This window comes from Nyctibius grandis, chromosome 28, assembly GCF_013368605.1.
Source record: "Nyctibius grandis isolate bNycGra1 chromosome 28, bNycGra1.pri, whole genome shotgun sequence".
NCBI classification, from domain to species: Eukaryota; Metazoa; Chordata; class Aves; order Nyctibiiformes; family Nyctibiidae; genus Nyctibius; species Nyctibius grandis.
In genome coordinates, this window is record NC_090685.1 from 4,356,415 (window position 1) to 4,370,658 (window position 14,244).

The 14,244-nt window shown below is 50.8% G+C and overlaps 1 protein-coding gene across 2 annotated transcripts in view; it reads left to right on the forward strand.

Annotated features, from left to right (window-relative positions):
* Positions 1-14,244, forward strand: part of PPP1R16B (protein phosphatase 1 regulatory subunit 16B) — a 65,354-nt gene that overhangs the window by 13,451 nt on the left and 37,659 nt on the right. Inside the window, exons 1-2 of one of the 2 annotated variants that reach the window (XM_068419647.1) lie at positions 4,247-4,398; positions 5,781-6,183. In XM_068419647.1, the coding sequence (XP_068275748.1) occupies positions 5,937-6,183 (247 nt within the window). In that variant the 5' untranslated portion in view covers positions 4,247-4,398; positions 5,781-5,936. Of the gene's footprint in view, positions 1-4,246; positions 4,399-5,780; positions 6,184-14,244 lie in introns of those variants that run through there. The other variant, XM_068419648.1, reaches the window with a different exon arrangement.

Here is a 14,244-nt window from a genome sequence, read left to right on the forward strand (position 1 = left end):
TAATGAGGAAAGAAACCCTGGCTCTAGGCTATGATCGTCGTAGCACAAAAGACCCTCTTGTCTTGATGCACCCTGGACTAATTAAAAAAATGAAAAAAACCCCTACAAACCCCAAGAGCTCTTGACCCAGAACAGGGCTCACTGTTCCCAGCAGCAGGCCAAAAGGGGGGTTTGGTTTCCCACCTTCCCGAGGGTGTTGCAGGTTGCTGCAGGGAGCAGCTTGCGTGGCGGTGGTGGGGTGGGGAGCGCCTTGGCAGAGCCGGCGCGGTTACGTGCTCGGCAGTGACATGGTTTAGGAAATGACTTGGCATGTGTTCCTCTGGGGAGGACGGGAGGGGGACGCTGCTGCCCTTCTCACCCCCGGTCTGGGCTGCGGGGAGGGAGGGAGTGGACTTCGGCTCTGTGTATGGTCAGCCACAGCACATCCACGCTTTGGGCAGCCCCCTTGTGTCCCCAGCCTTGTTCTCCCTTGGGGATAGTTGAAGTCCTGTGCCTTTCCTTCCCCGCAGATCCTGCCTGTCCCTCAGTCTGTCACCTCCTTCTCTTGGTGGCTTTCTGGCCAGTGTTACAGCTGCTGGGCTGCCAGTGAGCTCTTCCCTTCATCAAGGAGCAAGGGTGAAGAGCTGCTCTGCTGCTTCCTCCAGACCATGGGGAGATCCTGGCCAACAGCAGTACAGAACGTGCATCTTCAGGTGCTTGGTATCACCAAGCAGTGACAATCCTGAAGGTGATGCCTGAAAGAGAAGCCCGTGAATTCTTTGGTGCTCGTTGCTGGAGGATGAGTTCAGCAAAAGGGCTGTGATGGGCTGGTCATCTAGCATGTCATGGGGCAGGACTAGCACAGATTGGCCTTGGCCCTCGTAGGAAGCTGAAGGGGTAAATCTGGCAATTCCTCACCTTGCCATGGTGCAGAAGTTGACTTTTACTGAAATAAATAAATCAGGCAGCTGCCTCCTCTGCACGCTGCTTATGCGCTCAGATCCCTGCTCTAGGCTTTCGTGCTTGGTTTCCAATTCCAGCTGAGAGATTAGCTTGGGAGAGGGCTATTTCTGTCCCTCTTCATGCCACTGACTTGACTTTACACTGTAAACGCAGATGCTTCATGTAATTTTCTGGGCCCAATCCTGCAGGTGCCTTCCCACAAGAATCCAGTGAACAAGAATGATCCCCTTGACTTCAGAAGTGGCTGCTCACATACCTGGGTCTTGACTATCACCTTTGCTGGAAAGATGCACAACTTAGTTCAGCAACTAGAGAACTCTGTTTCATTTTCAGGTGTCCCGTTCAAGGGTTGCTCTTCCATGGATTGTGTTTATTTTTTTTAAGTGGTATAAAACTGAACTCAATTGATGACACTTGAGTGAAGGGCTATTGCAAGTGTTTGTGTTCTGCTTTGGTGTCATGCTGTGCTTTAAGTAGTGCCTTGGGGAGATGTGATGGAGGATTTGCAGGTCTTAGCTCCATCGTCTGGGTGGGGGAGATGAGGAGGCTCTCCAGCATCACTCAGCAACGTGGCTGTTTTAATGGATCCAGCTCCAACCTTAGAAATTACAGACTCACAGACTGGTTGGGGTTGGAAGGGACCTTTGGAGATCATCCCGTCCAACCCCCTGCCAAAGCAGGGTCACCCAGAGCACGTTGCACAGGGTTGTGTCCAGGCAGGTTTTGAATATCTCCAGAGAAGGAGACTCCCCACCCTCCCTGGGCAGCCTGTGCCAGGGCTCTGGCACCCTCACAGTAAAGAAGTTTTTCCTCATTTTCAGATGGAACTTCCCATATTTCAGTTTGTGCCCATTGCCCCTTGTCCTGTCACTGGGCACCACTGGGAAGAGTCTGGCCCCATCCCCTTGACACCCACCCCTAAGGTATTTGTAAGCATTGATAAGATCCCCCCTTAGTCTACTCTTCTCCAGGCTGAACAGCCCCAGCTCCCTCAGCCTCTCCTCATAAGAGGAGATGCTCCAGCCCTCTGACCATCTCTGTAGCAATAGCAGTCAGCAATATTATGGCAAAGTGTCTGCAAGTGGAAGGCTTTGTAGGAAGGAAGAGGGGGCAGCTCTGAGTGTGTGTTGGAATGGGAAAATAAATGGATGTAAGTGCCAACCTCTGAATGTGAAAGGGGAAGAAGTGTGTGTCCGGGAGAGGAAGGACCCCTCCAGGCAGGGTTGCTCATACAGAGTAGTCAGCGTGTTGCAACCACTGACTCAGTAAACTCTCACTTCACAGAATCACCCTGTTCTTGTATTGTGAGTAACCAGTGCCCTGAAATGGTCCTTTGAGCTTAGTGAGACAGGTCTTGTACTAAGTTGAGGGAAAACCTACAGGAAATGCAAACTTTTTTTAAAAAACTATTGTGTTTGTTTGCCAGCACTTGCGTGCCCTTTGTAGGGACTGATCTTTGGCACGGTTGGAGCGGGTCTTTCTCTGCCGCAGAGCCGAGAGGACGGTGATGGCACGAGCGCAATACAATAGTGAGCATCTTGCCTTCCTTTTGGCCCCTGAAATAGAGTCACCCATTGTCCCCGCGGAGCTGGGGACCGCGGGCGTCTGGCAGGATGCTCTCAGCACAGCGGCAGCAGATCTGCTGAGCTCATGGAAACTCACCTCCGTCGAACACGAGGAACAGCACTTTTCTTTTTTCCCCCCCCCGTCTCTAAATAAGACAGAAACCAAAATGCGATGCCTTGCAAACCACAGACACCCACACAGCCAGCTTCTGTGTCACTTTGGAGGTAAACAAATGCTGGGGCCTGCAGCTGTGCTATAGTTAGACTGACTGGTTTGTGCAAGGAGAAGTCAATGTGGCACTTCTTTGGTACAGGGAAGAAACTAGGTCATTGGAAACCATGCAGCCAGAGTGGTGGAGCCAAAGTCTTTGTGAGGCTCTGGGGTCTGGAGAGTGCTGGGGGACTTGTACTTAAGTCTGGGAGGAGTTGAGCTGTGTCCCCTTCAGGAAGACCTCGCAGGGAGACCTCTCAGCTCCTTTAGAGGTTCATTTGCTTGTTGGTTTGAGGAGATGCTGGTGTCTGGTACTTCTACAAGATGTCTCTTGCTGTTCGTGGATCTTCCCTCTTCATTTCATTTCATTCCATTCCCCTCTCTAGGCCATTTGAATCTTCCTTTTGCTCTGTTGTGAGAAGAGAGGAGCTGCTGGAGGACAAGGTGCGTGCAGGAAGGCTGAAACACGGGCAAGCAGAGCAAGCCACGCTTCTCCTCTCCTTGTAAATCCATGTCCTGTTGCTCTTTCCAAGGTGCAGTCCTAATACCACCAATAAAGCTTCCAGCTTTTTTTTGGGTAAACAGAGAAACACTGAAATAAGGTTTATTTGCTTTAATAAACCTGCAGAATTAGGTCCTCATTTCTACTTCAGGAGTGTTTTGGAAAATATTTGTTCATCTTTCAGCGAACAATGGCAGAAGTGGCCTGGAAAAGGAGCAGGGTGGGAGTGCCGCGTGTGGTATGCCGAGAGGCATTTCCTGCCCTTATCTCCCCTCCTTTCGAGGTATTGTAAACGGGGCTTCAGATCTGCAGCCTGCCTTACTGGAGCAGAGATCGCCAAAAAAGATACCTTCCCAGGAACGCCTGTGCCGCGCGGAGCCCGAGTTCACGGGAGGTTGTGAAGAGCTTTCCAGCCAAGCGCCCGTGCTTGGAAAATGTGTCTGCCCCAAATAAAAGAGTTTTGGAAAGTGGGCTTCATTTACGCCGCTCTTGTCAGCAGGGTTTCGGGGGACCATGGTGAGTCCCGGCTCGTGGGGGCTGCGGGCAGGGGTCAGGAGAGCTGCGCAGGTCTCTCGTGCCATGGAGGAGCCTTCCCAGGGCCGTGCTAAAGTCATGAGTTGATATTTTCTGTCTCAGGCAAGTGTTTGAATTTCTAGGTAGTCTCTCTCTTGTGAAAAACTTTGTGAGGATTTTGGTTTGTCCCTATATGGAACTAAAGCTTTTTTTTTTCAATCTTAAGTTCTTATGGGATGGAACAGGGATTTTTTTGTTCAAGTCTGTCCTGAAACCCTCAAAATAAGGCTTGCAGGTGCTGCTGAAGCTGCCCTTGACCTTCTGTTGGCCATTTACTGGATAAAGCGACTGCCCAGAACCCGCCTGTGTGCTCTGGCTGAGTTTGTTTGTTTTCGGTTCTCAAACCAATTATCTCACGGAGGAAATGGCGTGCCTCGCTGTCAGGCTGCCGAGATATTTATAGGTAAGGTCAAACCGCGGTGGAAGGTCTGCAGCAATGTTTGGAAGGAGTGGATGTCTCAATCTTGGGATCACTGGGATTTGGTGGGTGTGCTGCATGGCACGGACATTTCCCTGCAGCTCCTCAGAGTAATGCCTCCCAGACTGGGCTGCTTCACCCTCTGAAGAGGGATGAACGGTGGCTTTTCCTGGCTTGGCTGGATGGGGTAAGGTTTGGTATCTTCACCATGTCTATCACCTGGGTCTAGCCACCTCTCTTGTGCTGCTATTTTTCCCGTAGATACTTTGCATCCATTGCTCATGAGACTGTTGCTTCCTCTCTTTTGGAGCAGGAGAGTTGAGCAAGGAATGGCTTCAGCTGTCCTGTTGGGGCGTTCTCAGGTGCTTGTGAATACTTGAGCTTTTCACAGTCTCGCTTCCACATCGACTCTTTTTTTTCTCTAAGCTGGCTGAACCGTAAGAGCTCTTGTCTCATACGTGGTTATTTGCAGCTCACCTCGATTTGGCACGCTCACCTTGCCGTTCGATGTGCTTTGCACGGGTCTGTTTGGAAAAGGACTCATTCAATTTGCTTGTGACATTGGCTTTATTTCAAATGCACCTTTCCCTGTTGGACCGCTCCTTAAATCTGGGACGTGTTTCCTCCTTCCGTGCAGTAGATGGTTGGGTGGCTGCCCCTGGGTCCCCCGGTTGATCACTCTGCGGGTAGCACTGCTCAGAGGTCTCTGTTGTGGTCACACCGAGAGTCCGGGGCTGTGATTTAACTGCCCTCGTTGCTGTGCTTGTGGAGCCCGTACAGCAAAACCAGAGCGAGCTAGTGTGTGGTGAAGAAAAAACCTGAAGGAAGAGAGAAATGAACAACAAATCCCCACGTTTTTAAGTAGCTGAGGTGGTTTAAGTGTTACTAATACCTCCCTGGGAGCCACGTCCTATCTGTCTGCCCTCAGCTAGGGCTGGGGTGAGGAGGGGCAATGGATGAAGTAGAGGAGCACAGATGATGCTCCTGATTGGTAGAACTTCTCTGGGAAAACCTGCCTGGCCTGAGGACACCAGGTGGGTAGCCCCATGCATCTCCAGCCTCTGGCTTCTGGGTTATTTGTGCTGGGATGGCCTCGTCTGGTGTCCGTGCCTGCCCTGGGCTCTGCCACTGCAGTCTCGGTCCCCTCTGCCCTGTGTTTTGCTGCTCAGACCTGGCTGCGGTGTTGGGGACAGCTGGAGGGAAGGAGGTGTCTCAGTAGCTGTATTTCTCCTGAGTTGTCTGAGGAATGATATCAAATACTATGGAAGATCTTTGCTCATTAATACTTTTTTTTGCTCGTAAGAGAGGGCTACCTGGAACTACAGACATGAATGAATTGCACACTAAACCTACTGCTTAATCAAGAGGGTTTTGCTTGGGTGTTTGGAGTGGGTGAAGGGTGGAATCACAAAGGCCAGTGAGAACAACCAAGCAATTAAAGTGCAATTAAGCGAGCTGCCTTCTGAGATGGAAGGTGTTCCCTGTTGCGTTTTCTAACAGGCTGGTCTTAGCTGCTTGTCTGCATGGGATGGTGAGACTTGATCCCTTACGCTTTCCTCCTTATTTCAGGTTTCCACCATATTCCCATTGGACACTGCGATGGGCACTTCCCAACTCGGCCTCAAGATGCTGGTATAGCAGCAGGCAGCTGCGATCCAGAGGACCTGTGGTGGGACATTGTTTCCCATTGGGACATCCTTCACCCCCCCTTTCTCAGTAGAAGTGATGGATGCCCATGTGGACCTCCTGACAGAGCTGCAGCTGCTGGATAAGGTGCCCACGCTGGAGAGGCTGCGGGCAGCCCAGAAGCGGAGGGCTCAGCAGCTGAAGAAATGGGCGCAGTACGAGAAGGAGATGCAGCACAAGAAGCGGAAGCATGAAAAGAAGAGAAATGCTGTTAACAGAAAGAAAGTGTCTTTTGAAGCCAGCGTTGCTCTGCTGGAGGCTTCTCTGAGGAACGACTTGGAGGAAGGTACGACACTTGTGTCTGGCAATCTTTTTGGCTATGTGTGAGGTCCGTGTAGCGCTGTGGTGTGCAGAGTCATCTGTGTTGACTACCCTTGATGTGGTGTTGGTCTCCAGAGTGTTGCCATCTCTGATATAGCTATGGGGTCCTCAAAGCACTGTGTGACACCAGCATGACCTAGATTGACATCAGGAGTGGGAGTACAAATGCCAGGATAGGGCAGGAGTTAGGACTGAGATTTGGGGAAAAGGAGGCGTCTTTCATCTCTTTCCTTTTCACACTTTCTACTTACAGAAGGTGTGAAATGCTTCTTTGCCTTCTGGGTGTGCCTCTTCTGGTGGTTTTATAGAAGTCTGTCGCAGGGATTTACATGTCAGTGTAAATTTCTTCAGCTTCCCTGCTTGGGGGGATGGATTGAGAGCTACATGGATGTATGAATTTTTTCTCTATTCAAAATACTGAAAAGCATGGCTTTGCTTAATGCTTTCTGTAGAAGAGAACTGCAAATTGTTCAGAAATTGGTTTAATTGCACCATTTCAAAGTAGATCAAAGTGCTTTGCTTTCTCATCAAAATCTGAAGGGAGGGAAAAAAAAAGTCTAAAAGTCAATCCTCGTTAGCCTCAGCACAGCATGGGGGGAAACCTCTAAGCCCTGGGGAGCCAGAGCTCACTTCTCTGCAGAGAAGTAAAAACACTTCTCGGAGGAGACCTGGAGCAGCCTTTGGGGTTGCTGCTCTGTCCAGTAGCGAAATCAGGGTGATCTTCCTGATCCCTTGGCATGGCAGAGACAAGGGAGGTGCTTCGGAAACCTGGCTGGTTGACTTGCATCTCTGCTAGTGAATGTTGCTCTAGTTTCCAGTATCTTTTGCAAGAAGCAGTATATACCTGCCTGGTATGTGGGTGGAAGGCAAGGACCTCATCTTGTCTTATGAGGAATCTCCCCAAAGTCATGCCCCTGTTTCCGAGAAGGCTGTTTGTGCACTGTAACTTGTTCTCGTGTGCGTGTTTTGCACCTGTTTGGAAGTGGAGCACTTTGGAGGTAGACAGTGATGCCTGCCTGGGCGGTGTGTTACAAGCATTTGCCAAGCCCTGCTGTGTCTGTGGTTTTCTGTGCATTTGTAGCGGCTCCCTGGGAGAGCAGACCTGTGATAATGCCCTTCAAACTGCAGGCTTTTATTTGTTTCTTCCTTGCTTTAAAAGTCTAACAGTTGCTTCCAGCTCTTTGCTCCGGTGAGCCTGTGTTTCTCACTCTGAGCCGTTGTAGTCTTCTAGGAGAGCCCCAACAGTGAAGCCAACCAGAGCCCTGTGGTGAAATTGTGTCTATTGGCGTTGCCTGAGATGACAGATTTATGACTTGTGTTGCCCCTGCCTGTGCTGGCAGATACTTGGCAGGGCATGGCTTTGGGTTTTGTACCCAGCTGCCCACTATAAGTGACAGGTCACAGCGTTGGGGTGGATAATGAGCGTTTCATCGTCCTCCTCTTCGTACAGCGATGGTGCCTCTGGTCAGCGCTCTGGCTGGAGGGTGCGATGGGACCAGCGGGTCTTTGAGGGGTCCAGCCTTGTAGTTTTGCTTTCTGCAGTTTCTGGCTTTGGATCTGGGCAGTCTGGAAGGAGGAAAGCTCCTTCGCTGTCTGCCTTACAAATACTGTCTCATTTTGTGAGAGATGCACCAGTGGCGGAGGTGTTTGCAGACACGGCGCTGGTGGAGGGTGGCTGTGCAGTGAGCAGGCAGGGCTGGCGTGTGTTCAGGCAGCGGCATTAACGTCCTGGTGTCAGACGTCCTGTGGACAACGGTCTTCCACCACGTGTGGACATGGATACTTTGCTGTTGCGGGTGCAGGAGTTGAGCTTTCAGCTCACAGCTTCACTCTTTCCCTCCTGTACGTGACAATCCATCGCTGCGGGTCTCTCTCGGGACTATAGCCCAGGTTGTGGGCTTTAACCATCGGTCGCTCTTTCTGATGTGATGCTGGTTACACCACACGTGACAAAGGCACTTCCCTGCTCGGTGGAAGATCAACCTCTTCCCCCACCGGAGAGGGCAGGGGCAGCATCCCTGGCACCACGGGTGCTTCCCCTGGGTAGTTGGATTTTTCAGATGCCTCAAGTTTTTAAATTCTATTTGTTTTGTGGTCAATTAATTTAAGTCCTAAAAATAGCGTGTGGGCAGGTTTTGCCCCTGCTCTGCCCCCTCTGTGCTGTGGGACCAGTATGAAGGGGAGGAGGGGACAGAGTTTCCCAGTTTTTACCCAGACGCCAAACTGGGAAAATTCCTTATCGAGTGCTTGTTTCCATGTGGGAAGTGGAGGGGGAGGTGAAATATAAATGATGAAGGAGTTGAGAAGTGAGTGGGAGGGAGGTTAGAGAGCTGGGGGTGCAGCTGGCACGGGTCACCTCCGAGCTGCCTCGGGGCGGGTGTGCTGTTTCCATGCTTTGTTACTTTTCTGTACTTTTGTGTTTATTTTTAACATTCCCACTCCTGAAGTGGGAGAGGGGATGGTTGTAGGCGCCGTGCAGTGAAATCGGGGAGAAGAAAGCGGAGCTGGATAGCGAGCTGGCTCTTTGTCTGGAAGGCGCCTTGTGCTGTGGTGTAACCTCCTGATGGAGTCGGTGGGTCCAACCCTGTAGGATGGAGTCGGTGGGTGCAAAACCCTGCCCTGCTCTTCAGGGAGCAGCCCCGTGTCCCTGAGGACCTGGGTGTGCTGACTTCGCTGTCCTTTGCCTGTGCCTTGCCCAGGTGTAACTGGAAGAGCAGCGCTCGGTTTACTCAGGTCCCGTGTGCCCGCAGGTATCTGCAGCACCTTCCCTCATCCCTGTGTCCTTCTGCCATCAATGGCACAGCCACCGGGCTGAGCCACCCCGGCTTCCCACCTAGCCTGTGACCTCTCTGGCTTTGCAAACATGACAGCTTTGGAGAAAAGGACTTCTTTCCCATGTGAGAAATCCAGGTTTGTCTATGGCTGATGAGTCCACGGGTGACCGGGCGTGTTGCAGAATTGCTGTGTCTCAGCGTGGTGGTGAAGCAGGGCTAAGCCAAGGGCTCCTGGGGAGCTGCGAAGGGGTGACGGCTCCTGGTGCTTGTGCCTCGCATCTTCTGTGACAGATCTGTCAAAATATCCCAGGTTTAACAAACAAGCTGCTATTAAAAGCTCCTTTGGATCTCTGCTGACAGAACCAGGGTCGGGAGCACACTGCAAACATGCTGGTGGCACATGGGAGCAGACGGTCACGCTGGGGAGAAGTAGGGGATGGGCAGTGACCCCAGACTGAGGGCACCGGTCCGCCTGGGCTGCAGCTTGCTGGCCGGGACCTTCCGTTTGGAAAGCTGAAATATCTACAGACAGATCACGGGTGAGCTCCGAGGTGAGAGCAGAGCACTCCGAGTTACCGTACGGGGGGTGTGAGGAGCTGGGAAGGGCGTGCTGTGGAGGGGCATCACACACAGTCAGTTTTAAGTGGAAATATGTTCAAGCTCCCACCCAGTTCTAGGCACAATCTGAGCTGGTTGCTGGAAGATGGTGCAAAGGGGAGGACGCTCAGTCCAGACAGAGCTTACAGGGAGCAGCAGCGTTGTGTACAGCCTCTGGGCTGTTTTAGTGGCTGCGAAGGATGGTTGCTTTATAAGCTGCTGTACTGATTGCAAAGAAATTGTGAGGGCTGCTGAAGGCTGTGGCCCTTCGAGGCCGTCCTGCAAGGTGATGGATGGAAACCATGAGGAGGAGGCTGGTCCCGTCATTGCCAGGGCAGCGCCGCACCCCCGAAAGCATCCCCGGCTGCTGCAGGGCTGTCGTGTCCAGGTCTTTCTACATCGCTGAGCTCCTATAAAAGCAGCCCCAGAGCGTGGCGAGAGGAGCTGGTGTTGTGTAAATTGAAAAGAAGGGATCCCAGCGGTGGGTACGGTGGCTGCCTGTACAGATGTGTGGCATTTGCTGCCTGAAGCCCATTTGCACACCCGGCCCGTTTGCAGAGGGAGCTCCTGACCGAAGCTGGAGGTGTTTGCATTAGCTGGGGGCTGACCTGTGTACCCCTCAGCGAACCAACAGAGAAATAAAGCCCCCGAAGGATGGATTCACCTTCCAGCAGTGCTGGAGGTGCCCTGGTTTCTCCTGCTCTCGGGTGAGAGCTGCCTCCCCGCGGGCCCCCGCCGCCCCCCCAGCCATGGCTTCGGGAAGCATCACTGCAAAGTCCTTCAGCTCCCACCTTCTGGCACGTCATCCTGCAAGCAGAACTTTGTCAGGGCCAGTGTTGCATAAAACAGCGTTTCTGCAGAAGTTTAACCACACAGATCCTTAGGGCTGGTGAGCCAGAAAGTGAATGAAAACTCAGGTTTGATGACCTTGGACTTGGCATCCAGCAGAAGGGTTCCTGGGAGCAGAGCAGCGTGGGGCTTGCTGCGTCCTGTGCCAGCATGGACAAGATTTCCGCGGGGAGGGTATAAGTATTGCACAGCTTATTCATGTAAATACATCCCCCCGTTTCCCTTGATGCCGACCCTTAAATCTCCTGTAAACGCGCGGTACTGGGGAGCCTGATAACCCCTTCGAGGAGCCATCCCCGGGCAGCTCCTGCTGCGCTCCCTTTGCACCTTTCTGGAATAACACCAACCTTGTCATTTGCAAAGGCACTTTAAAAGAGGCCCTAATTAGTGTCTATAAATTGCTTGCTTTAACCTTTCCAAGTTGATGTGATCTGTTCCCTTGTTACTAAAAACCTTTTACGAGGTGCCTTAATTTTCCACCCACATTATTAGTCTCCTGAAGCTTTTTATATGGGGTTCCTGCGTCCGTGTCTATGAGCAAGTGCATTTATCTGTCTGAGAAGATTTTTCTCCTGGGTTTTGTGCCCTTTGAAAGGCTCTGAAAAAAAACCCCTCTTTTATCGCCAGCAGTCTGAGTGTATATCTGGGTATTTGGGGAATGACTCGAGTCAGAAATGAAAAGTTTCTGTGCAATAATGAAGGTGTTTCTGGAGTCTTAAACTCCATAGATGTGGAAATGAAAGCCATCCTCTTTGGGAAGCTGTGGGGGAGCTCTTGGCAATGATGGATTTTGTTAATTTTGTTAATGGCGGTTGGTATGGCTTCCAAAAGCAGATGCATGTTATTTGGCCACATTTAACTTGGCTTTTTCATGCAATCTGGATGCAATGCCAGTGCAGGGTGGCTTACATATGGCAGCGAACTAGATGGCATCTGGGAGCATGAGCAATATTGAATATGCAACTTTCTCTGTTGTCATAACAAGTAAATAATCTTTTTTTTTTTTCTGACTCCCTGGAATGTCAATCAAGTGGGAAAAAATATTTCCATTTCCATAAAAGCTTGAAATGTCAGCTTTTCTGTTTGGAAATTAATGCTGAAAGTCCATCTCAGGTTTTCCTGGGATGAGGCCCTCTCCTTCCCCACATCTGGAGTCGACTTAAACATTTTGTTTCAAACCCTTTCTTTAAACAAAAAAAGTTTGATCAGAAATAATTTTTTTTTACTTTTTAAATAACAAAATGAGATATTTCCTTAACTTCAGAATGTATTTTATAAAACGTGATGCCAGCTGTGGTAGAAGAGCTTTGGTTTCAGTGGGTCAAGCCTCTTAATCCCTTTCAGAAGGATCGGGGTGTCTGTTCTTGGGGCGCTGGCTGATGCACTGAGCATTGCTCGTTGCTGTTTCAAGACGTGCGAGTTGGGAAATGGACTCTTTCCATACCTGCAGACGAGAAATTCTGCAATTGTTGAGTTTCCTGACTCACAGTAAGGCTTTTGTAGCACAAGAGCCTCCCTCCTGCACCCCGCGCAGCGAGCAATTACTTTTCTTGACTAAAACAAGAACTGAAAACGTTGCACGCAAATGCGCTCTGACTGTCCTTGCTGAGAAACGGTGATGTAGGGATCCTGGCTGGAACTTTTTTGATCAAAATTTAAACACCCACACACCCCCTCACCCCCTTGCTTGCCCAGCTGCCCGCCCCCACCTCCGTGGGCACAGCTTTCCGCTTGCACCTTGTTTTGGCAGAGTGCACGGTCTCGGATTGCGTGATGGAAATGGGTTGGTTTCACATCGTTTCGGTTTCTGGCTTTTACGTGCATGCCAGCTTCCACCATTTCTGATACCGCTCAAAACATTTCTTATGTATCTTATTGAATAAACAGTGGATTCAAGCTACTTGTCCCTCCAGTAAGGATGATCTGTTTGGATTCAAGGTGTTCTAAGTCAAACAGGGATTGGCCAGTGACTGTTACCAATCCCAAATTTTATTTCTTACTAGAAGTGGCTTAAATCACTTAATCGGCTTCTGAAATTTGGCTGCAATGTGTTTTGGAGGGGAAACTCGGAACCGGTGTCTCTTTGGTTGCAGGTACCCCTAAAGGCAAACTGGGCATTTCTTTGGTTTATTGGTGTTGTCAATGGGTGCTGCTTAATGCAGCCATGAGTGAGGAGCATTCCCTTTTGAAAGGGGAGCTGGGCAAGGCGGGGTAAAGGCTGAAGCTCTTAGGGCTGTGCATGCGAGGTGCAGTACGTAGGATCTGTAAGGTCACCATCTGCTCTGCCAACCCTGCCCGGCCAAATCACGGCAGGGAGAGCTCAGGACACGACGGCCACCTTCGCTGGGAACGTCAGGACTTTTGTCAGCCAAAGGCAGATTATCGATGAGACCTTAATTCAACCAGGTGCCCAGGGATGGTTGTGCGTACAATGAAGTGCTAAATCGCTGGCGTTTAACCTTTCCCTTCCCTGTCCTGGCTGCTCTGCTTCCAGTGATGTGGAGGCAGCCTTGGATGGCTGCTTGTTTTCTGATATCTACAGGCTGCCAAGTGTCAAAGCCAGAACTTCCCAGCTGAGCCTGGTAATACTTGCTGATAATCGGTGGCTTTTTCCAGCCAATAACTTCCCAGCTTGGTTGTCCTTGTGATTCCCCCAGGGGATCGCTGCCTGCCATCTGCAACAAGAGGACCAAGGCAGGGAAGTGTGGGGATGGCCATGGATGTGGGTCGGACCAAGCACTGGAAGCAGCACGCCTGGCCCCCTGCTCGGTGGGATCACGGCTTGGAAGGGCTGACGCTACAGCCCAGCCAGCTCCTCACTCCGGGGGCTGTGACGTGGGGTTTCTTGCAGTCAGTGAGTTTCTTGCCTGCCTGGCTGCCTTCCAGGTGTGTGCCGTCTCCTACGCTCCGATTCACTGTGGGTTTTGTCTCACTCCACTAAGGAGAACCCAGAGAGCGTAAATAGCAGCTCAGTGGGGAACCTCTGGTATCTTCTGCGTAATAAGCAGCAGCAACCCGGAGTGAAATATCGTCTGTCTTCCAGCTTGGCTGTGACATCCGATAGCCAAGGCTCTGCCTCGCTGCGGTGCTGTGTTGTGATATCTAATCCAGTCCTGCCAAAGGACGTAAGGTGTTAGCCTGATCACTCCCGAGAGCTCGCTGGTACAATGCAGCATCATTGTCTCTTCAAGTGTATTTTGGGGAAAAAAAAAACCAACAACAAACAAAAACCCCCCCAACCCAAAATTCCTCTCTTCTTTGCAAATGAATATTGGTGGGGAAATGAATATTGGTGGGGAAATGAATATTGGTGGGGAAATGAATATTGGTGGGGAAATGAATATTGGTGGGGAAATGAATATTGGTGGGGAAATGAATATTGTTGGAGGTGAAGCCTTCTTGCAGGGCTAAACCTCACCTTACCCTGACGCAGCTGAAAACACAGTGCTTGGACATAGTTTCTGGACAGGAAGAACTTGGGTGTAAGCTGTGGCTGCAGGCTCTGCTTTCTGCCCCTCCTCCTGGTCAAGGAGAACTTGAAAAGTGGATTAAATCTATTTATTTTTTTTCCAGATTTAAATACCTGCCTTTCTGGATTCGGGTCTGCTCAGCTGGTGTAGATTTCTTCCTCCTAGAATCATGGAAAATAGAGGTTGAGAGGGCCTTGGGAGGTCACGTAATCCACCTCCTGCCCCAAGGCAGGATCAACTGTATCTAAAATGCTTGCTAATGAGGTTGGAGTTGGGTATCTTAGTGTATTTATAGGCATCTCCGCAACACGAGAGCAGATACCTGTGCAAGCAGCC